The 23,336-nt window shown below is 43.5% G+C and overlaps 1 protein-coding gene across 1 annotated transcript; it reads right to left on the bottom strand.

Annotated features, from left to right (window-relative positions):
- Nucleotides 1-716: 716 nt before the first annotated feature.
- FBXO40 (F-box protein 40) lies at nt 717-19,151 on the bottom strand. Its single transcript, XM_012780529.3, has 5 exons — nt 18,928-19,151; nt 18,702-18,816; nt 9,508-9,540; nt 6,716-8,629; nt 717-4,322 (listed from the first exon to the last, which is right to left on the bottom strand). Exons 3-5 carry the CDS (start codon nt 9,508-9,510, stop codon nt 4,107-4,109), a joined length of 2,133 nt encoding a protein of 710 aa, XP_012635983.2. The 5' UTR covers nt 9,511-9,540; nt 18,702-18,816; nt 18,928-19,151; the 3' UTR covers nt 717-4,106.
- Between the last annotated feature and the right edge of the window lie 4,185 nt (nt 19,152-23,336).

The following is a 23,336-nucleotide window of genomic DNA, read 5'->3' as shown; positions in this document are numbered from 1 at the left end:
CATGGGGATTTGAGATTAGGGGATAGAAAGAAGGAAAGGGGAGGTCTGGCCAACAGAAAAGACTAAAGCTAAAGGAAAATAAACTCATGTGAGGTATAAGAGGATTTGAAGCCAGAGACAGTGGCTTCTGCTCAAGACAGTCCAGGCTTCCTTATAGCTGGACTGAACTCAGGGGCCAGGAGAGATGGTGGATGGAGCAAGCATATCTGTGTGGTCCAGGGCTGGGGAAGGTAAGAAAAGAGGCGAGGACACTGGGCAGCCAGTGACAGGCAGAAGGTGAATCACCAAGCACAACAGGGGGATAGGAGAGACCAGGGCAAGCTGGATTTATCCCAGATGCAGGCTTCACCCTCAGCCAGGTCCAAGTTAGAAGATCCTGGGGCAAAATCAAAAGAAAAGGCAGGGATTTGGTGCAGGGGATCTTTGGTTGGTAGGACATAGAAGCCTGGGCTGTTATCAGTATGGAAGGTGGGTCCAGCTTTCAAAGATGGGGAAGGCATCGGGATCAAGGAGGAGCTGGGATTGGTGGCTGAGACTCAGTTAATTGCTCCAGGACCTCATAGAGCAGGTGAGTTGCCCATGTGTCTAGAGTGCTTCGTCCTTCGGGCTTGTTTCTTGGCTTTTCTTCATGATACATGCTTCTTGGTTTCAACGATGATGTCTATGCCAGTGAATCACAAATCTGTCTCTAGGTGTAACTCACAAGATTCACTCAGTTAGCCTTTCAGAGTGCAAAGCAGCTTTTATTTCCTCTTACAGAGACATTGGGATTTCTAGTATGTAGACATCACCACGGATATACTCAATCTCATCCTTCATTTCAGTTTGATTTGACATCACACATAAATCAGACTTTTACAGTGATTTTCCTGATATATCTCCAAGTTCCACCTTGCCCTTTATGGTGAGGCAGAATCTCCTTTCGCAGAGCCCTGTGCTGCTAAGGCGGCAAGGGCCTCTCTGCCTCAGTTGTACCAGCCTCTCCCTCCCCACTCACTGCTCTGGACTACCCTTCTGGGCAGTGATGCTCACCCAGGGCTCTGCTCATAGGCGGCCCCCTCCCGGCCTGCACAGTCCCTCTCTGCTCCCCTCAGCTGCTTCTTCACCTGGGGCCATGTCTGGCTGACTTGCCTCCACCAGGTGACACTCGCTGCTTGGGCTGCCCACCACAGCGTCACCCCACTAATCAAATCCTGGCTGCCCAATCCCCAGTCTCTCTGAAAGGCTTTCCTATGGTTCCATCTCTCTTCTCACTATAAAATGCGCTTGTTCTTCTTGAAGCCCAGGCTTCAGCACTGCTCTGCAGGCAGCACTCGGGAGGGGAAGTGCAGCTGGATGTGCGCAGCCCTGGAGCCATGTGGGCGGTGCCTCTGCTGTCCCCACCCTGGGCTGCCCCACCCCCCCAGGTTGTGAGCGGAAAGCCCTCTGCCATCTTCCTTTCGCTGTACTGCACCCTGCTTCTCCTGTCCAGCTGTGGCCCCAGATTTTCATCTCCATTGGTTTGTAGTTCTCCTGTCTCTTTTTCTAGTGAAATAAGAAACTCGGAGTGAACTTCAGGAGGTTTCTCCCTCCGTGTGGGAAGGACTAGATTCAAAGCACATGGAACTGACACCTGGAGAACCCTTGTCCTTCTTTCCCACTTCAGTGTTCAGTTGTTTCCAGTCACTCATCTTTACTGAATACAACCTTAGGTCACACTCTAGTTATGTTTTTTAGAAAATGATGCCTTATATACAGATGTGAAATATAAACCAAACATTAGGATTAAGAATAATTGAGTTATATCACCAAACAGTACCAAGTGGCACATTATAATGAAAAGATGAGCATATTTCTGGTCTCAGATTTGCATTACTGCCTTCTTGACTCCTCTCAGAGGTGTCTACGTCATCTATAGCAGCTCTGAACCATGTTCAGATAGACCCAAGTGCCAAGAAGCACCCAAATTGACTAGACTTTCTTTTGTTGGCTAAATTCTTGGTTCTCTGCTTCCCTACTTACCTGTCCTACCCTTTCCCTATTTCTCACTTGCCTGAGGACTGCTAGGACTTCTGGGAAAATGGCACTGATTAAGGTGAGAAGGATATAAACACAAGACAACTCAACTTTCCTGGCTTCAGGTATACCCCAGAAGAACTAAGAGGATACAGTTTTGCATGTGGCCCAAGGACACGAAGCCATACCAAACTAACCAGCTCTATCTGGTTCCCAACTTAAAATCACCATGTGTCTAAAACCTATTTAGAGAATAAAGAAGAGCTGCATTAAATCATAACCATTGCGGATAGCTATGTGAGATAAGATTTTGCTGACTAAAAATAAGCCTATCCCAACTTTCTGTCATTAGCATGACATCCTTTAGGACAGTGGTTCTCAATTGGAAGCCATTTTGCTTCCAGAGGACTTCCAGCAATATCCAGAGACATATTTGGTTACCACTGTGGGGGGTGCTACTGGCATTTAACGGATAGAGGACAAGGATGCTGCTACGTATCCTATAACACACAGAAGAGTCCCTTATAACAAAGGAGTATCCAATTCAAAATATTAATAGTTCTGAAGTTGATTAGTTCTGCTTTGCGGATGCCAAATTCTACGGTGCATTTTTTTCCTTTTCCTTTTGTTCTTGTGAATATTCACTGTTTGTTACCAAAAACAGCAGTATCATCTATTTTTGTCAGGCTAGAGCCATGACCAGCAATAGGTAGGAGCAATTTTAGGGAACATGTTCACGTCTTTCTCTCCAAGACCCCAATGGGGTGCCCCAGTGGTGTCTAGGACGTGGTGACTGGTACCAAAGGAGCTGCAGTGGACCTTGTCTGGACTTTGCCAAATATGTGGTCTCCTTGGGCTACCCTGTGCATTCTGGCATGATAGGTTGGCATTAGCATACTGAGGTCATTTAAGATAGCAAAAGGTGGTGCTGGCCTATGCCCATACTTTCCCTAACCCAGACTTAGAATACAATTTTCAGAAGAAAAAACTTTGATTAAGTCTTTTTTTTTTTTTTTTTTTTTGAGACAGGATCTTGCTCAGTTGCCTGGGCTAGAGTGTAGTAGTATCATCATAGCTCACTGCTACCTCAAGCTTCTGTATTCAAGTGATCCTTCTGCCTCAGCCTCCTGAATAGCTGGGACGACAGGCATGTGCCCAGATAATTTTTCTAATTTTAGTAGAGACAAGGTCTTGCTCATGCTCAAGCTGGTCTCGAACTCCTGGCCTCAAGTGATGCTCCTGTTTCAGCCTCCCACAGTGCTAGGATTATAGGAATGTGCCACTGTGCCCTGCTTTAAGTCATTATTAAAATGTTAAAATAAGCGGGCTTGTGGCTTTTTTGTCCCAATTTTCTCCATAAATATAGGGTCTCCTTTGGACTCTCCATTTTTCAAGATTTTCCTCCTGTATGTTGCCAAGATGCTATACAACAGACACTGTGGCCTTGCGTCGGTCCCTCATCTGTTGGTCTGTGGTGTCCTCCACAATGCTGGGCTCAGCCAGGGGCTCTACTCTGTTGGGCTGTTAGGACTATCTGAGCTTACAGGCAGTAGGGGACTGAAAGAAGCCCTGGACTTGACTGACAAGACACATCCAGCCCCAGCACCTTCAATGTGTGCCTTCACCCTGGGAGCCCTGGGAAGTAACTCTCTGCACCTCAGCCCCTCCCTGCATTGCCTGCTCCACACATTCGGGAGTGCTGTGTAAACTAAAAGCCTTGTGTAAAAGCAACAGGCCTGTGCTAGTGATGGAATTTCATTGCTTTCTCATCTCTTAAGGAGTTGGGTTCATCTTCCAAATGGCTTCAAGTTACTTATTTTCTCCTCAGACTGATCTGTTCTAAGGGGTAAAAAAAGGAAATGAACTAAGCCATCAATATGGCACTATGGTTACAAGCCAAGGCTTAAGAAACCCTTGGGTTTTGTGTGACCACAGAGGTTTGAAGGTCTGGTGAGACTGTGGAGGTTTTATATTTGAACATCGTGTGTTCCAATACACCCTGATAAAGCAAATGTACAGTTTACTGAAGGGAATCTTCAAAACCACACTCTGTCCTACCAATGCTTTCAGCAACTCCAAGGAGAAATCCAAGACTGGCGGCATCTGAATCTTTAGGAGGTGTATCTTCCTCGCGCTCTGGCTCTAAAGGTGGAGACCAGGCTTTCTCTGGCCTGCTCACGGGGCTCACACATGCTGGTTAAAAGAACCGGGTCAGTTTTGCGCTCTACAATGTTGAAAGGACAGGCCTTCAGGTGCTCGGACATGGAGGTGACTTCATTAAACTCCCAGCTCTTGATTTTGGAGAAGAGGCTGCTGAACTGCCAGATCTGTTGGGAAAGAGAGAAGCTCACAGGTGAACAATGGGGCCACACCATCAGGCTGGCTTTATTTGAACAGTGTAAGGAAAGGCCTTTCTGTTCTTCCTGTTCTTAACCTCCAGAGTGTTTAATTGCTGCTGCAGACATTGTTAGTTCCTTCCCTGGCATCCAATTCCTCATTTGCCTTCCAGTCACTAATCTCCTCAGCCAGCCATGTAGTTGCGAGGGCTCACTGACAGCAGTTCAAATCAGGACAATTAGCACCCATGAGACTCTACTCCAAAACTTGTATTTGAGATATCAAAAACCAGATTATCTATTTCCTTCTGTACTTGAACTGGGAAGCTGCAGTCCTGGGAGCTGTCAGCAGCTACGAGGGACCACCAAGGGAGAACTGTCTTAGAATGGAGCCATTATTGAGGAAGCAAAGGAAAAAAATAGAAATTAAAAAAAAATCATTTGGGGCATTTTTATTGAGCTGCTAGATCAAACCTTACCTGGAGCCATTGCCTTTGGACTTTTCAGTTATATAAGTCAATAAATTCCTTTACTGTTTACGCCACTTTAGGCTGGTTTTCTATTGCTTGAAATTAAAGTATTCTAACTAATAAGGGTCTCACTAGAACAGGAACCCCATAGGAGAATTCTGTGAGTCTGGTACCCAGTAAAACACCCTCTGATCTTTCCACCTGGCATGTGGTGGCAAAGTCACTAATTTTAAAATATGATTATGTAGATCTCTGGCAGCCTAAGCAAAAAAAAAAAAAAAGAAAAAAAAATAAAATAAAATATGATTATGCAAGTAAGCATGTAACCTGATACTCTTTACACCCAGCTACTTCACCCTCAGTTTCTTGTCACTATTCCTGTATAAGAAAAGTTTTTCCTGGGATCTTAGAACTACTTGCCTTTTTACTTTAAAAATCCATGCTAATAGCAGTATCCTTTAATTCCAACTAAATTCTCTTCCTTTCTGCAAGGAAATAAGTTTGTCCCAAATGATATCTAAGAGTGGTCAGCAATCATTGAACTGGGGACAAACTTGAGCCAAATAATGGATTTCTAGTATATAAGTTAAATTATTTGCGTCTGATTTTATAGAGAAAGGTATTAGCAGTTTTAGACAATACTATTCCTGAGGGCGGTATCTTGGTCTCATTCATGTTTATCCCTAGCACGAGCAGTCAGTGTTTATTTAACACATGGATGCAGGCATGGATACATGAGGGACAGCTTTATAATTACTTTTTGAAGAAGACTGCTCAGGGAATAAATAATAGGAAAAATATACAAATATATAATCAATATAAATAGTTGATCAATAATTCTAACTCTCCAATGCTAGTTTGCAAATACCCATATATTAGGAAGAAACTCAAAAGTGAGGTTATGGAATTATTGGCCTAAGTAGACATCATAAATTCATTTTTCATATTACCAACATATTTACCCTGAGAAAGGATGCTATGAGCATCTGGGATATGAAGAATTAGGAGTCTCACTTCTGTATGGTACAACCTGGTAGATGTGATAACACAGATAAACTGCCATGACTCACAGGGGGAAAGGAGGAACGTTTTTCCTAAGGGGGAGATTCTTTGATTTATACAGTAGGGTTTTTGGAAAAATTAAATTAGCATTAGAACCAGGGGGATTCAGTGGGCCAAATTCATTCAGAATTCCAAAATGCCTTTCTCAAAGGAAAAAATTGTTTTTAAATATTAGTTGACATGGGACTGAGAATTTGTTGGCCTACTGTATCAATCAGAGTCCGAGCAGGAAACAGATGGTACACTCAAACTGGGTAATCTGAATAGGGTTTTAGAAAGGAATGCTTTACAAACACATAGGTGGGTGTAGGAAAGCCTCAGGGTCCAATGTAGTAACCCAGGGCTAGAGAGTTAGAAGGCCTGGAGGTAGAAGGAAGGTTACTGGGACCCAGAGTGACCGTGTGGAGAATGCTACCTGATAGCATTCAGTGAAGGACAGAGCCAGTTCAAAGTGTCAGGAAGGGGAGGAAGCATGCAGGGAGAAAAAGATACTTGGCCCTCATTCTTCCCCTGCCTCCCATCTCCTGCTGATACACTCCATTAGATTAGCCCACGGGCAGTTGGAGGGCAAGGGAGCTAGTTGAGGCAGTCTGAACAGATCGGCCTCCTGGGGGCAGACCATCGTGAAGAAGGAAGGAGAATGGATCATGTGAGCAAACAGAAGATATTCAGGACACATTAGAGACAAGCGGCACTACCATCTGGGTTGCTATTTGCATGTTCAAGACTGGCCTCCTTGAGTCAGTTTTATTCCCAGCAACTGTCCCAATGCCTAGTGCGGTGCTTGGCACATAAAAAGCTCTTAATAAATATTTGAGGAATGCATGAATAAATAAATGAGTGTTTACTTGCCTGTCTGTGGACTCTCCAGGAGGGGCCTCTGTGGGAATACCTCTTCTTCCACTGCAGGAGGACCATCCCTCTCTCTTGTAGCAAAGTGGCGCAGATATTCCTCATCAGCACAGACACCTGGGAGAGCTGGGACAGGCTGATGCTGTCTAAGAACCCAGCAATGTACTGCAAAATCTCCAGGGGCAGGCTGGTTAGAGAATTCTGGCTTTTTCCTCCGTGGCCTGAGAGATAGTTGTTTTTTCTTCCCACACTCAGCTCTGGAGCAACCTCCGGCTTGATGGCAAAGGTCTTGAGCTCCTGACTATAGATCACTTTTGCCTTTTGCCCCGGGGGACGGAAATAATTTTGAACAAAGGTACATCCCAAGTAGGCGAGGGGGCATCGGTGCTGGAACCAGCCGTTGAGACATGACTGAATGTCTGTGTGAACATTCTTGAAGTGCAGGGGGAACTCATCCCTCCTGAAGAATTTGTTGCAAGTGAAAGTGAAAGCAGAGCTGCTCTTGTTGTGTCTCCTGGTCACACACTCGCTGTGGAGCTCCACGTGGAGCCCCCCGGGGCTGGCAGTGGTTACCAGGTCAGCCAGCACCGTCCCAGAGGAGAACTGTTCTGCCTCCAAGTTGTACGTCTGTGTGGCAAAATCCATGAACAGCCCGTCGATGCTCCTGGATTCAGAGATGACGTGACCTTTGAGCTCTCTTTCCAAAGCACACTGGAGGGTGGTCTTGATGAGATCTGATTTGGGCAGGTCCTCCACGGTGATGCCCAGATCTGAAGTGTCCACCGCCTTGTGCTCGCTTGGCCTACAGCTCTGCATGGCATCTCCAATTCGAGCTCGCTTTCCGCAGTAGCTCACCGGAACTTTGAAGGTGTGAACAGTCTTAACTTCCTGAGCCTCAAGGTTGCCGTAAACAAAGTCTTTCTCCTTAGGCGTACAAGCCGGCATCTGGCCAAAGTGAATAAGCATCCGCCCGTTGTGCACTAGATACATATTATAGTCCTTTGCATCCACAGCTGTTTTCAGTCTTTCCAGAACGCCGTCCTGCCACGGGGCAAGCCCTGTGGTTTCCATGGTTGTGTGGAAGTCCTGCTGCGTCTGCGCGCCCTGGGGTTCCTTCCCTTTGGCAGCGCCCTCTCCCTCTGCCGCGTCTCGGCCGCTGGGGACCTGGCCTTTCCCCGAGCCGGGCCTGCTCTGGCTCTCGCAGCTCGCCGGCGACTTCGCTAAAGCAGACGCTGCGTGCTCTTTGCTGAACATATTCTCCCACTTGCCGAACTTGTCCAGGTCCAGCCCTTCCTTGGTTTTGGCTAAGGCCTCTCGTTCTTCTTGACTCAGCTCTGCCGCCTCCCCGTCAGCGGGCGACAGGCAGCCGCGTGGCGGCGCCCCGGCACCCGCTGCGCCCCCCGCTCCTCCCGTGCGCTCCGCGCCCGCGCCCCCGTTCACAGCTGCCGCCTCCTCGGCCGCGTCTCTCCTTTCTGGGAAAAGTTCTATCATCTTCAAGGATCTGAAGAGGACTTTCTGGTCCTGCAGGGCCAGGGCTGTGTCCAGACACTCCTCGCTGGGGGCCTCTTTCATGATGTTCTCGTGGAGGGTGGTTTCCGAGTCCACGTTGGGCCAGCGGTTCCACTCCATGGAGCAGCAGACCGCGCTGGCGGGGCACGCCTGCAGGTGCTTGGCCCGCTTGTGGCGGGGCATGGAGAGCGGGCAGCCGTATTCCGAGTTGAGGCACGGAACCTGCTCCAGCGGGCAGAGGAGCGCGTGCTCCGCCTCCTTGCACGCGTGGAAGGCAGCGCCGCAGAGCAGGCGGCAGCTCCTCACCGGGCAGGAGACTCCGGGCTCGGCCGGAGCGTGGCAGTGGCGGTCGAAGCATCCCTCGCAGTGCGGGTGCTGCCCGGGGGGCGGGCGGCGTGCCCTGCCCTGCACGCATCGTGGGCCGGGGGAAGAGAAAACAAGTGAATGCTGGAGGAGCAGCTCCACGCATGTCTGTGAGTGTGTTTTAATTGACTTAATTCCTGTTTATACGTGCTTTCTGTAGAAACCTTTTACTATATAGAAAGCCACAGAGAAGAAAGCAAAAATCAATCATAATCCCACAATCCAGAAATAACAACTATAAACACTCTTTTAAAATGTTTCCAGTAGTTCATTGGGTGTATATTGAGAATAGAATCGAAAAAAAAAAGCTGAACGTAATGGACTGCACTGTTGACAATTGTTATTTTTGAGTTGTGGATTATGGGTGACTTACGTTACACAGTTTTGCATCCTGCCTTTTAACTTGGTATTAGAACAGGAGACAAATGGACCGTTTTATTAATTATTCTTTGCATACTTTCTTTGTAATGGCAGTGTAACGTTCCAGAATATGGGTGTGCTGTTATTCAACCAACCACCACCAGAGGGCGCGCTGGGAGGACCGCGGTCCCAGCTGGTTTTGGTCGCATTTGCGTCGCTTGTGTCTGGCACGGGGCCTAGACCTTTGTAGGTCTTAGCAAGTCAATAATGGTTGCTGAATGAAGGAATTGTTAGCCATTTAGATCATTGCTGGATATTTTGCTATTTTATTTTTAAATTTTCACTAAAAATCTTTGCTCACATATCTTTCCCGACTCTCTGCTTTCCCCTTACTGTGTCAATTTCTTCCAAGTTCTGTTCAGTATCTTTGGTTTGACAAAAAGCTGATAAATACTATCAAACTATAAGGACAAGTCTGCCAGATGCTTGGGCTGAAAGCTAAAAAAAGCAAGACCTGGACCTCTGAAAGGCGAAACTCCAATAAAGTACTTGGTACTTACCATAGCTTCCCAATTTCTTCTTACTTCTTGAGTCTAGGGGAAAATATGAAAATATTTATCAGTGTGAATGATAAATAAGATTAGTAAGAAAAGCATTGTGGTCATCTATAGTCACAGGGGCCAAAGAGACTTCACATTGCCTCTCATTTAATTCCTTCTGCCATCCTGGAGATGTCCTCGCCCCCATTTTATAGTCAAGGAAACAGAAGCTGGAAGAAGTTAAGTAACCTGTCAAGGTCACACAGCGATACATTCAGCTTTGCCACCCAGGCCACGCTGGCCCATGTTCTTTTCACTGACCCACACTGCCCTCCTACGGGGCATGTTACCAAGCATGGGATGTGTAATTTCTGCTCCCTGTAACTTCTCCCTATTGTCTACTTGCAATTATCCTGGCGTTCCAGGCACCCTTCCACCTCCAGTCTGGACCAAGTTACCTTCTTCTAACCTTCTCTCCCACTGGGGCTTCCTGTCTACTTAGAGTTCAGCCTGATGTCCAGCTTGGTCTGGGGCAGTATGTAAGTGTCTGTAAAATACCCATCCATCACGTGCCATTCGTCCTGGTGTATTCAGCTGTGCTATGGCTGGAGCAGGGGACAAAACCTCCAAGGCCCCAGAAGCCGAGACTCTGGCAAGTGAAAGAGAAGATGCCCTGCTTTTGGGGGAGTGACATTACTCAGCTCTGGTCAGTTGGTCCCATGTGGGAATGTGTTGCCAGATCTTCTGGTTTTTCCAGAGAAAGTGGGGAGGCAGACTTTTGTTAGTGGTGGTATAGTGTAGTGGTTAGGAGACAGACTGCACAGGTTTCAACAGTAACGCTACAAGTCAGTAGTTATGAGACTTTGGGAAAGTTGTTTAACCTCTTTGTTCATCAGTTTCCCCATCTGTAAAGGGAAGATGATTATACCTATCCCACAGTGCTGTTGTAAGGAGTAAATGTTTTAAATACACATGAAACTCTTAGAACAGTGCTTGTCTCATAGAGAATGATCTACATGTTTGCTATTATAAAATAAGTATTTTATATTTCATCATAATGTAAAATATTTTATTATATAATTTATCAAAATAAAAGCCCTCAGAATTTTAAATATTGGCAACTAATTTAATTTAAAAAGACAACACTCTATTTGAGCCAAGAAAAAAATGTGAACACTGATTAGATAAGATCAGCAGGTTGCCTGGTCTAGAGAATTTGTAAGAATTTCACAGCCAAATGCGACAACTTTGGGGGGTACCAGGAAGAAGTAGAGCCAGAGGAGAGACCAGAGAGCTAAGAGTCAGGACTATGTTTTCACAGATGTAAAGGAAAGAGTGACAGTAGCCTCAAATGCCACTGCAAAGCTAAGAAGAACAATGATGACAAGGCCACTGCTTATGAGAGATTTCCAAAGAGCTCCTGAATGTGACAATTCAGCTGTGGAATGGGACCCTTGGCCATTCAAAATGTGTTGCTTGCACAGAGGGGAGGGTAAAGCTATTAAGCACACACTCCAGTGTTGGCAGGGCCTTTGTCCTGCCTGCGAGAATATGACCATCCACTTTCTATTCAGAAGAGAAATCAAGATGGAGTCTGGCCGATCCTGAGCCCCCTGCTAGTTTGTAGGTAGGGGAGAAGAGGCCGATCACAAATGGAACAAGCCTATGTGAACAAAGCTACCAGCACCGGCAACATCTAACTTGATACTTGCCACCCTGTTCTGCCACGAAGTTGAGCTCAGTCCCTGGGAAGAGAGATGAAGGGCTGGCTAGTTCTGTGTGCTCCATCTGTAGTGAGAACTCTGCTCCAGCAGCAGGGATGTGTCTGGCTAGAGGCACATTGTGATGAGCTCTAAGTCCAATCATTTCTTACCCTTCAGCACTAAGGAGTATGGTTTAGGGAACAGTGCTGTTGAAGCTGGAAACATTTGTGGTATAGCCTTATTGCACTCCACCTCTTTGAAGTTATTTGAAATTATCCCTTTAAGAGAAAACAATGCCAGTGGACAACAAAGATGCTTTTTTTAAAGCTGCTATTTAAAGACCTTCCACCAGGCTCTGGAGCTACACCAGGTGAGTGACTTTGAGAGAGGACATGTGCAGAGTAGAAGGGCACGGCAAGTGGAGACCACTCTGGAGAAGTTTGGCAGTGGAAGGAAGGAAGACACATATAGTGTAAGGGCATAAAAAAATCACACGTGAAACCTTTGTTGTATATCTGAGGGAAATTGTTCCTACTAAGATAAGGGTCGTACCGAATTCTTGATAGTGTGATTATGGCTGGGTAAGTAGGGTGTGACCAATCATTCTGGTTTGCCTGGGACTCTCCTGGAAGTCCCCAGTCCCAGGTGAACATGGACAGTTGATTAGTCACCTTAAATTGGAGCCAACTGGTGTTGCCCGAAATTGATCAAATTAGATGTAGCATTGGTTGCCTTGTGATAGAAGATGCCCTGTTCTCTTAATCTTCTCTGTTCCAGTACACAGTGACTGGGTGACTGGATCCTTACCCTCCGTGGGGTTTATCTGACTTTCCTAGGTTGAGAAGTTTCTCTGAGTTTTGGGTGTCAGGGAGGAAGAGAAATAAAATTTTAGTGTCTTTTACATGCCTTTATACAATATCTGATTTAATTCTCACAGCAACCACGTGAGGTGGGTTTTACCATTTCCAGTTTAGAGATAAGGATACCGAGGCACAAAGAGGCCTAGGTTTCTCTGGCTTCACACTCTGTACCTTTTGCTACATCACACTGTGTCGCTCAGAAGCCCACAGGTCCATCCCCATGATCTGGGGAGAATGCAAGCCCATGGCTAGAGGTGAGGCAAGAATAGTGTTCATAGTAGAATCTTTCCAGACTGGACTCTTCTGGGCCACATCCCATACCGTGCCTGCTCTGAGTAGAGGGAAAACGAGGAGCATCTAGGTCTGATAGCTTTGCATTTCAGAAACGACAAGTGTGAAAGGGAAGGTTTTAGGGCTAAAAATATGCACTACGATATGCATACTGAGATTTAAAATGAAACACCAACTAAATCAAAGCACACAGATTATAGAAATTCTTCACTGTGAGAAAGATGACAAAAACCTATGCCTGAGACAGAGTATGGTTATCCAGATGCCATTTCCCCCTACAATTTCTATGCCCTATGTGCACCTTTAAAGTCTTGCTTTCTACCTGGGAAGGCAATATATCCCATCCTCTTAAAAATGAACTTTAGTCAAGTATATGGCCAACACACTCTCCCCAGAACATGAATTTTAAAGTTCTTCTGTTTATAGGAGACAGCAGTCAAAATAATGTAATTTAGGCTTAAATAGTCCAAAGATCTACATGGAACTAGATTTTACTGGTTATACTGGATGTAGTTTTAAGTGGAATGTAAGTCAGTGGAAGAACCAGGTGTGTGAGTTTGAGGCGTGGGTTTCTTTAAAGGAATAGGGAAGCATTTAGAACTCAGCAAGGGAGCAGCAACCTGATTGGATGCAGGTTGTGGTGCTATGATTCAGAAAGGAGTAAGTTGATAAGCAAAGGCAAGGTGGCTAGAACAGTGGGTCTCAAAGTGTGGTCCCTGAAGTGACAGTATCGGGCGTTACCTGTGAGCTGATTAGAAATGCAAATTCCTGGGCCCCAGCCCAGGCCTACTGAATCTACCTGCTGAATCCGGCTGATTCTGATGTAAGCTCAAGTTTGAGAACCACTGAGCTAGAAGCAGCTTGGTATTGTGTCTCAATCAAAAAGGAACTACTGCCAGTTAGATGGAAAGGCCTTGACGAAAGATCTGGAAAAGCTGTGGGCAAATTCTATGCCCTTCTGTCTCCACCACCACCACCCTAGGCCAGGCACGATCATCTCTCATCTGTTCTAGTGCAATGGCTTTATAATCAGTCTCTTCCCTCCTGTCTTGCACTACCTAATCCATATTCACCAGTAGAGTGATTTTAAAAATTAGGTTATACTCTCCCACTTAATAGGATTCCCATGATAAGGGCTAAGCCCTGAAGTCCTTCCCTTGGCCCACAATACTCTGCTTGCACCTGACCTTGTACCACCATGCGCTTTGCCCCAGCCTTGTCACTCATCCCAGCGTAGGGCCATTGTACTTGTTCTTTCCACCAGGAGGACCTTCCTCTGCTCCTTATTTGCATTATGGGCTCCTATTTGCCATTTATGATGGATTCCAGCTTCCAAGTTACCTCCACAGAGGCTCCCCTGACAACCCCAATATAAGGTAAATCAATGAGCACTCTTGTGAATTAGCTGAGTAATTTTTGATGTTATTTAATGTCCCTAAAGATAACTTATTCATTCATAAAATGCAGCTCATAATAACCCATAGGATTGTATCAGCATCAAATGAGATAAAATAGAGGAAGTGTCTAATACATGAGTAAGTCAACTGTTAGTCCTTCCTCCATGAAGAAGGTCATTGTCATGGCCACCTCCCTTGTCCAGGCTTTCATTTCTTCCCGTTACATCCTCCTGTAGCCCTTGGCTGCCCTTCCAATTTTCAATTCCTCCTTGCTCCAACATTATCTTATGCACCATTACCGGCTTAATAATCTTCAAACCCTATTTAAAAAAAAAAAAAAAATCTTAATGTAAATCCTCCTACCACCCCTGACCCTTTTGACCCCTGAGCACTTAGGAATTCAAATGGTTCTGCTCAGGCCTGGGACCTTTTAGATGCCATAGAAACAACCTTAGGGCATCTTTGTTTCCGTGGTCCAAATTTGTAATGTTCATTGTTCACATACATTACAATGTTTATTGTTCACCTACATTATTCTACTCATTAAGAACAGGAGGAGGGTGCTGATTGGACTCTCTGGGGTTGGCTGAGGGAGTCAGCGGCACCCACTGGAAGCTGCTGTGATGCCGTGAGCGGTGAGAGGTTCTGATGACAGGCCACACTGGAGCCAAGAGCCGTGGCCAGCGGGCTTGTGCAGGCGGTGGGAGGAGCTCTGACGGGAATATCAAAGGTCTCGAGCACCCGTGGGAATGGGTTCCTAGCACTGGAGAGTGGGTGCAGCTGACACTGGCCCCAGCACTCAATCGATGTTCTTTGAATGGGACTGAATGGAATTAAATTGAATAGAACCCTGAAGCAGCAGCATAAAGAAGGAGCTGTGAGAGCAATTTGAAACAACTTTAGGAGACTGTAGTGGTGTCACGTGTATGCTAATTGGGGGTGTTTTTGTTTTAAGGCAGAAAAAGAAATCTTTTCATCTTAATGTAGCCTTCACAGAATGGAAAAGACTTCAGTGGGCTCAAGTTAAAACAGACACTCTGAGCGCTGCCAGAATTGCTTCCAGAGGATTAAAAAAGAACAACACATTCTTTTAAACACCCAGAGCAATAGAATCAGCAATTTGGATTAGGCAGATAACCAGAAACTCTCTATTCTGGAGCTTCTCAAACTTCAAAGCACATAGATATCACCTGAGCAATCTTTTTAAAATGCAGACTCGGGATCCTGGAGGACCAGGCTGAGACCTGAGATTCTTCCCTGATAACAAGTTCCAGACAGTGTCGATGGTCCAAGGACCTCACTTTGAAAGGAAAAGGTTTAGCTTAATGAACTCTGTATTTCCTAGCGGAGAAACGCAGGCCCAGAGAAGTAAAGTGTCTTGCCCATGTTCCCAGGGCCTCTGGCTCTACTCACATGCTTTTCTCCTACTGCACCTTGATGTTTATTGAGAGTGTAGAAACCATAGCGCTGCACAGAGCTACCTGCATGGTGGTGGCCAAGAGTGTGCTGGCAACTTAGATGGTGCCAAGGGCAGACTAGGACAGGGCCAGGAAGAGTGAGGAAGAGGTGGTGACCAGTGCCACTGGCCAACCGAGTCATGATAACACTTATAGCATGTGTATTTCAATCACTGACTCAAGCAAAAGAGAATGGGATTAACAGATAATAGTTTTAACATTCTTTACTGTAATTTTAAAGTTAGTAGTAGGCAGTCAGGGTTGATGTCAGGGAGATATTTTTAGGCAAGGGGCCCTCTCAGCACCTGACATGATGTCAGTGACTGACTATTGTGCCGCCTCATGTGACTAGCACTGGCAATAATGATTTTCTTATTAGCTTTAACTTCAGTGAAGGTGACAAGATTAAAAGTTAAAGGTCAAAGATATTCTTTAACTTTTAAACTATTAAGCGGCCAACTAATTGCTTTAATTATACATTGTTGACCTGTTTCTCTGCTATGGAGATATTTAATTCCAGGAAAAGAAAATGTATAAAGTTAACAAAGCAATCCCTTTGCCCCTTGTTTTTGTTTTTCTGTTGTTGTTTGTTTGTTTGTTTTTTGAGACACAGTCTTGCTCTGTTGTCTGGGCTAGAGTGTAGTGGTGTCATCATAGCTCATAGCAACCTCAAACTCTTAGGCACTGAGGACTGAACTCTGATCTTTTTCTTTTACTAAAAACTCTTTCCTAAGGAGGCCTGCTGGGTCAGGCTGACAAACGGTAAATTCCCACTAAGCAGCTTAACCAAATGAAGGGCTGGTTTACTTCTCAACCTGATTCTGGTATGGCATTAACATCACCTAAAAGATAAGAAGCCCCTGTCTTAACTCAAGCATCCTAGCAGATGCTTATCATACATTTAAAATATCTTAACTCAAGCATCCTAGCAGATGCCTATTCTTAAATTTAAAGCATCTTAAAGCATCCTAGCAGGCGCCAATTGTGAATTTAAAATGTCCTCCTGTCTGGACCTCCCAGAGTGCTCACACCCTTATCTTAAAGTAAGCATATCCTTTCTGGTCTTCTAGATAAAGTCTAACTCTCTCAGCCAATTGCCAGCCAAAGAATCTTTAAACCCACCTATAACCTGTAAGCCCCACCCCCTTCCAGAGATGTCCCACTTTTTTGGGCCAAACCAATGTATGCCTCTCATGTATTGATTTGTGACTTTGCTTGTAACCCTTGTCTCTCTGAAAATGTATAAAACTGAACTGTAACCCAGCCACAGCGAGCCCACTGGTTCAAGGCTTCTTGAGAGTGGCTTTGGGTCATGGTCTTCAAATTTGGCTCAGAATAAATTTCTTTCAAATATTTCAGGGCTTGGATTTTTTCTGTCCACAGCTCAAGTGATCCTCCTGCCTCAGCCTCCTGAGTAGCTGGAACTACAGACATGAGCCACCATGCCTGGCTAATTTTTGTTTTGGTTTTTTTATAGGGTTGGGATATCCTCAAACTCTTGGTTTCAAGCAGTCCTCCCACCTCCACCTCCCAAAGTATTAGGATCACAAGCATGAGCCACCATGCCCACCCTAACTCTTGAAATTTTAATACAGTTTGCTGAGGATAATTCCCACAGCTGGTTCTATAATCCTGGATGTATGGAGCTATGATTTCATACCCTAAAAACATAATCATTCTCCCCCAGATCTATTCAACGTCACGATCTGTAGTTCTCCATCTATGCTAGAAATCTCTACCTTTAAACTTTTTAGTTATTTAATCAGCTAATTAATTCTCATATCTTGTGCTTGTACATTGGTATCAGTATTTTATTTTATTTTATTTTATTTTATTTTATTTTATTTTATTTTATTTTATTTTATTTTATTTTATTTATTTTTGAGACAGAGTCTCACTTTGTTACCCAGGCTAGAGTGAGTGCCATGGCATCAGCCCAGCTCACAGCAACCTCAAACTCCTGGGCTCAAGCGATCCTCCTGCCTCAGCCTCCCGAGTAGCTGGGACTATAGGCATGCACCACCATGCCTGGCTAATTTTTTCCTATATATATTAGTTGGCCAATTCATTTTTCTATTTATAGTAGAGACAGGGTCTAGCTCTTGCTCAGGCTAGTTTCAAACTCCTGACCTCACGAGCAATCCACCCAGCCTCCCAGAGAGCTAGGATTACAGGCGTGGGCCACCTCCCCCAGCCGGTATCAGTATTTTAAATTGTTGTCATAGTGACGAAGAAAGTGGGTAGGTAGCTGGGTTATTTAGGGGTAGCTGTGAGTCAGGCCTATTTGCTCGGTTACTTCTAAGCCAACACACCCTAGTCTCACTGGGACAGCACCCAGCATGCACCTTGGAGACCTCTGTGCCATGAAAACCCTAGAAAAATTAAATGAAGTTAGACAATTATACACAGTGAATTTGATTGTGCCCAGGAAACAGGTATAATTATAACCCATACACCTATAGCAGAGTCATGGGGTACATATGGGGATTACAGAGGCAGGCAGAAAGGAACCAGGAATTAGGGTATCTGAGTAGTTGCTTTGGGCCTCTTTTTACTTGGTATTGGTGGCTTTAGTCTGTACATTTCAAAGTTCACTGGGCACATAATCCCTTTTACTGCATAGGCCACTTCCCAGGATGTCCTTAGCTGAACTTTGAACCAAAGAAAAGCAAGGAAATAAACACTGCTCCTTTACCCCTGCCAATTTTTTTTTGTGCATGCAACACTATACAGTTATTCCAGAAGCTAGAAATAATCTGTCTACATTTTATAACTTTTGATACTCCAAGTAACATTAGTCATTTTACTTTTGTTCCTTTGGATTGGCAAATTTCAGATTTGTAACAATTTTTATTTGGGTGCATAAGCCTGTATAAGTTTTTCAACTTGTAAAATACTTGCACTTATGTTCCATGGATACATTTTGGATTCAAGAGAACTGGGGAAGAGAGAGGTACACTTAAGGAATATTGTTGGAGGAAAACCGGTTTTAAACTCTGTAGGCAGAGTTTCAAGAGTACATGGGGTAAATACAATTGTGCTACATTAACTGGTAGTGTGAAAAGGGAAATGGAAATCAAGCTACATGCAAATGACTTGCAGTGAACACAGCGAATGTTGATTGGAGAAAAGATCACAGCACTTGGACTTTAGAAAATAAGAGTTCTAGATTCTGGTGTTCTTCCACCTATTTCCTCACCACCTTCTCTGCCCCCCAGTCTCACCCCCCTCACCACGGTGTAACACAGAATTATCCTGGCTAATTGTAGAAGAAAAAGGCTCAGCTGTCAGAAAGCAAGTGATCTCTTCTTGCTGTAAGATTTTAAATTTGAAACAGGAGTTTATACATGGCTGGGTCTCATTCTCAGGGCTAGCCCTTTTCCCCTCATACGTGACTAATTTGCTTAACAACCCTCTTCCTCATGGCACAAGTGCACCTCAGCGTCGTCTGCACTTTCACTCTCCGAATGTCCCCTTACTGCACCTGCTCATGTTTGCAAAGCTTACCTGAATAGAACGGGCTGAGTCAGCATCTGCTCCACCTGCGTCCCCTGAGTGTGCTCGAGCCGATCGATCGTGGGGAGGTGGCCGGGGTGCATCCTCTGCAGCAGAGGACAGAGCTCTGTTGGGAAGGCAGGGAAAGGAGAGAAAACTTCAACACAAATAGTTCAAGTGTTTTGAAGTTAAAAATAAAACTATATCACAAGGGGCAATGTGACCAGGCTCAGCTTACGACTTTTTCCTTCCTCTGTCTTTATCAGCACTCAGTCTCTACTGGAGTGGCATTTAGCAGGGGAAACCAGATGGGAAGTGTGGTTTTATATCAGTGGGTTTTCTTTTCCTCGAGGAAGAAGGAAAATCCTTTTAAGAAGGATCATTTTTCAAGGCCAAAGCAGCCTCTCAGGCTCCTGCCTGTGCAGTAGGCAGGTCCAGCTGTGCTGGAGGGGGCTGGTGGAGAAGTCAGGACTGGCCGCTGCTCTAATTATAACCACACTTCTCACCCAAACCCACCACTGGCTGAAGCAGCAACTTGTGAAAGTGACAAGCTGACATGCTGCTGTATCTCCTATTTCTTGTCATGACAAGTAAGTGGCTGTCCTCTCTTAGTCCTTGTCTTTTCCAGGTGGCTGGGAAATGGAGAGTTTGTAATTCAGAAATCGGGCATGGATATAAGCCCAGTGTGAGAGAATTAGAGGTGGTAGAAGGCTTAGCTGTCATCTAACCCAGTGTCCTCTTTTCACAGACAAGGAGACAGAGGTTTAGAGAAAGTAAATTGCTCGCCCAAGGTCACACAGGTCACCAGCGGAAAAGCCAGAGGAAAGACCCATTTAGTTCTTTGAACTCCCAGTCTAGTGTTCTTTGGCCTCCCAGTCTAGTGTTCTTTGGCTTATCCTCTTCAAATAAACTGATTCGGCTATCTTCTGAGGAAAGAAAATAGAGAATCCTGAATTTATTAATTTCTAAGTATATGGTTTTGACCAAGTTACTTAACCACTCTCTCAGTTTTCCCAGTTATGAAAAGGAAATGATAACACTTGGTGTGACTACATGGATCTGTGTTAACACATTAATTAATGCATTAATATGTTAAATACACATTAATATGTAAAAGCACATGAATGTGTACCCCATACCTAGTGCTCCATAATGTTAGCTGTTATCTGAATGTATTTGAATGTATTCCGACTAAAACCAGATGTGCTAAATTCTGCTGTAATTAACAGTCACTGAATTCCCCTTTCCCCCAGATTCTTCAACGCATGTAAGTCTATGTAGGTACACTTACTTGGAGTGAGCAACTGACAGTTGAAAATTGTAAAGAATTTCTATATTGATCTTGTATCTCAGAACTTTGCTGAACTCATTTATTAGTTCTAATAGTTTTCTTGTGGATTCCTTAGGATTTTCTATTTAGAAGATCATGCCATCTGTGAATTGAATTATTTTTACTCCTTTCCAATTTGGATGCCTCTTATTTCCTTTTCTTGCTGTACTGCCCTGACTGGAACTTCCAACACTGTGTTTAGTAAGAGTGGTGCGAGTGACCATACTTGACTTATTCCTGACCTCAGGAGGAAAGCATTTAGTTTTTCATCAATAAGTATGATAGTACCCGTGGATTTTTATAGATGGTGTTTGTCAAGTTGAAGGAGAGGAGTTTTTAGTTTGCCCTAGTTTGTTGAGTGTCTCTCTTACGAAAGGGTGTGGAGTTTTGTCAAATGCTTTTTCTGTGCCTATCAAGATGACCATGTGATTTTTGTCCTTTATTCTATTAATATTATGTATTACATTGATGGATTTTTGTATGTTGAATCAACCTTTCATTCCTGTGGATAAACCCCACTAGCTTATGGTACATTATTCTTTTTATATGTTATTGGATTATATCTATATTCAGAAGAGATAGGTTGAGCATCTCTAATCTGAAATCGGAAATTCTTTAAAATTCAAAACGTTTTGAGCACCAACTTTACACCACAAAAGGAAAATTTCACACTTGACCTCATGAGATGGATCATAGTCAAAATGCAGTCAAAACTTTGTTTCATGGGCAAAATTATTTAAAATAATATTGTATAAAATTACCTCAAGCATGTATAAGGTATAATAAGCATGTATAAGGTATATATGAAACGTACATGAATTTCACATTTATTTTATTTTATTTTTTTTCCTCAACACAAGGAAACAACAATTTCATTTTACTTGGGTCCCATCCTGGTCCCAGGCATTTTGGATAAGGAATACTCATCTGTAGTCTGTAGTTTGCTTGTGACGCCTTTGTTCGGTTTTGGCATATCAGAATACCTGAGACTGAGTCATTTTTAGAGAACAGAGATTCATTTCTTACAGTTCTGAAGGCTGGAGAGCCCAAGGTGGAGGGGCTTGAATCTGGTGAGGGCCTTTGTGCTTTGTCATCCATGGTGGAAGGGAGAGAATGACAGAGCAGGTGGGGGGAGGGAGGGGAGAGAAGGAGGGGTGAGAGGCAGAAAGGAAAGGAGAGAAGGAAAAGGCTCAAACTCATCTTTTTAGCAGGAACTAACTCTTGAGATAACTAACCCACTCCAAAAATAATGGCATTAATACATTCACATGAGGGCTCTATTTACTAATGATCATCTCTTAAGGTCTCACCTCTCAACACTGTTGCATGGGGGATTAAGTTTCAACACATGAACTGTGAGGGACACATTCATGACATACTAAGCTCTAGTCACAGCATTTCTATTCCTTGTTGAGATTTGGTATTTTGTGTCTTCCTTGGAATTGTGTATTTCATCTAATTTGTTGGCATTCAATTATTCACAGTATTTCTTTATAATGCTTTTGGTAGTAAAATTCCCTTTTTAGTCTAACAATTTCTGTTTTCTTTGGTCAATTTAGTTAGTTTTGTCATTTTGCTGATCTTTTCAAAGAATCAGATTTTGGTTTTATTGATTTTTCTCTATTGCTTTTCTGTTCTTTCATTTCTTCTTCCTTTTTTCCCCCCTTATTTTTGCCCCAAATGTATTCACAGTTCACAGGAACTGTTCTTTCATTTCTGCTCTAGGCTTTCTTTCTGCTCTCTTTGGAGTTAGTTATTTAATCTCACATAATGATTATTTATTTGTTAAGTTTCCCAAAGAATTTTGTTAACTTATGTTTGATATATTTTGGGTATGTGTTGTTAAATGTATACAAGTTCAGAATTATACCTTTCAGATTGTTTCTTTTGTTGTACTTTATTTCCAACAAAGGGTTTTGCTTTAAAGTTTAATTTGGTAGATATTAGTAAAACTATGCCAGCTTCTTTTCTGTTTAAAAAAATCATTGATTTGAAACCTTCCTTTTACATTTTTTTAAATTTTATTTTATTTTTGGAGATAGAGTCTTCCTTTGTTGCCCTGGTATAGTGGCATGACCACAGCTCAGTGCACCTTGAGCTCCTGGGCTCAAGTGATCCTCCTATCTCAGCCTCCTAGATAGCTGAGACTACAGGCTTGAGCCATCATGCCCGGCCCCTTCTCCACTATGTTTGGAGCACACACTTTGTATGATTTCAATCCTTTTAAATTTATTATTTTTGTTCAGACACAATGAAAAAAAGGAGAAAAAGTTAAAAAATAAAAATACACTTATTATTTTATGTCCTCAAATGCCTGTTATCAAAACCATTTTCTATTTCTACACATGTTCCTGGCCAAAATAAAAAAAAAAAAAAAAGAAAAAACCATTTTCTATGTCATTTTTTTAAGTGTTAAAGTTTTCTCCACAGAAGTCTTAATTTTCTTTGTTAATTCCTAAATACCTTAAATTTTTTATTAAGAGGTACTTATTTTATTAATTTTCTTTATTACTGGTGTTGAGAAATGCTATTAATTGTGTTGATTATGTAGCTTGAAAATGTGCTGAAATGTCATTCTAAAAGTTTGATTTTGTTAGTTTTCCTAAATAATCATCTCATCTTCAAAAATCTCTTTTACCCTCTCCTATGCCTGTTTTTATACCTCTTACTATGTCTGGACTGTTATGTTAAAACTAATGGTGGTGATGATTTTTCCTCAAATTTGGACTGAAAGTCCCTTTTTAAAACCCACAGACATAAAGACTGGAAGTAAAATGTAAGTTTATAACCTTCTGTTATCAACAGTGGATGAACCCAAAAGCCACTGTCCCTCTTTTAAAAAGTCCAAGACAGCTCTGGGAAGAGAGAAGTTTGGAGTCTCATTGGCTAAAGGACTAGGAAGACTTCTCCCCAGAGAGGATCATGAGGCTGATTTTGTAATGCAGAGCTATATGTGGAAAACTCTAGTTATTACAACATTTCCATGGAAATCAAAGAGACAAAGACCCAGACATTTGGGTTAAAAATCATAGAAAAGAAAAGAGTCATATACAAGAGGCAAGAAGATCTCTCTTCTAACTGGTCCGGTATTCATTAGTACTTTGATCAGAGTAATCCAAAGTTTACCATATTGGAAGTATTCTGGAATTCAAGGCTTTCTCTTAGACTTTAATATTCAAAGCTTTGGCTCGTCCTACTGGACCAGGCTTGCCTAGGAGATAGAGCTACAGCTGTGACAGCAAGGGTGCTGATAGAGGAACCCTATTCTCCTAGCTGGGAACTTGTGGGTGAGAGATACTGATATAGACAGTGGAAGG

This window comes from Microcebus murinus, chromosome 1, assembly GCF_040939455.1.
Source record: "Microcebus murinus isolate Inina chromosome 1, M.murinus_Inina_mat1.0, whole genome shotgun sequence".
In the NCBI taxonomy this organism is placed as follows: Eukaryota; Metazoa; Chordata; class Mammalia; order Primates; family Cheirogaleidae; genus Microcebus; species Microcebus murinus.
This window is presented reverse-complemented; position numbering and strand designations above follow the sequence as displayed.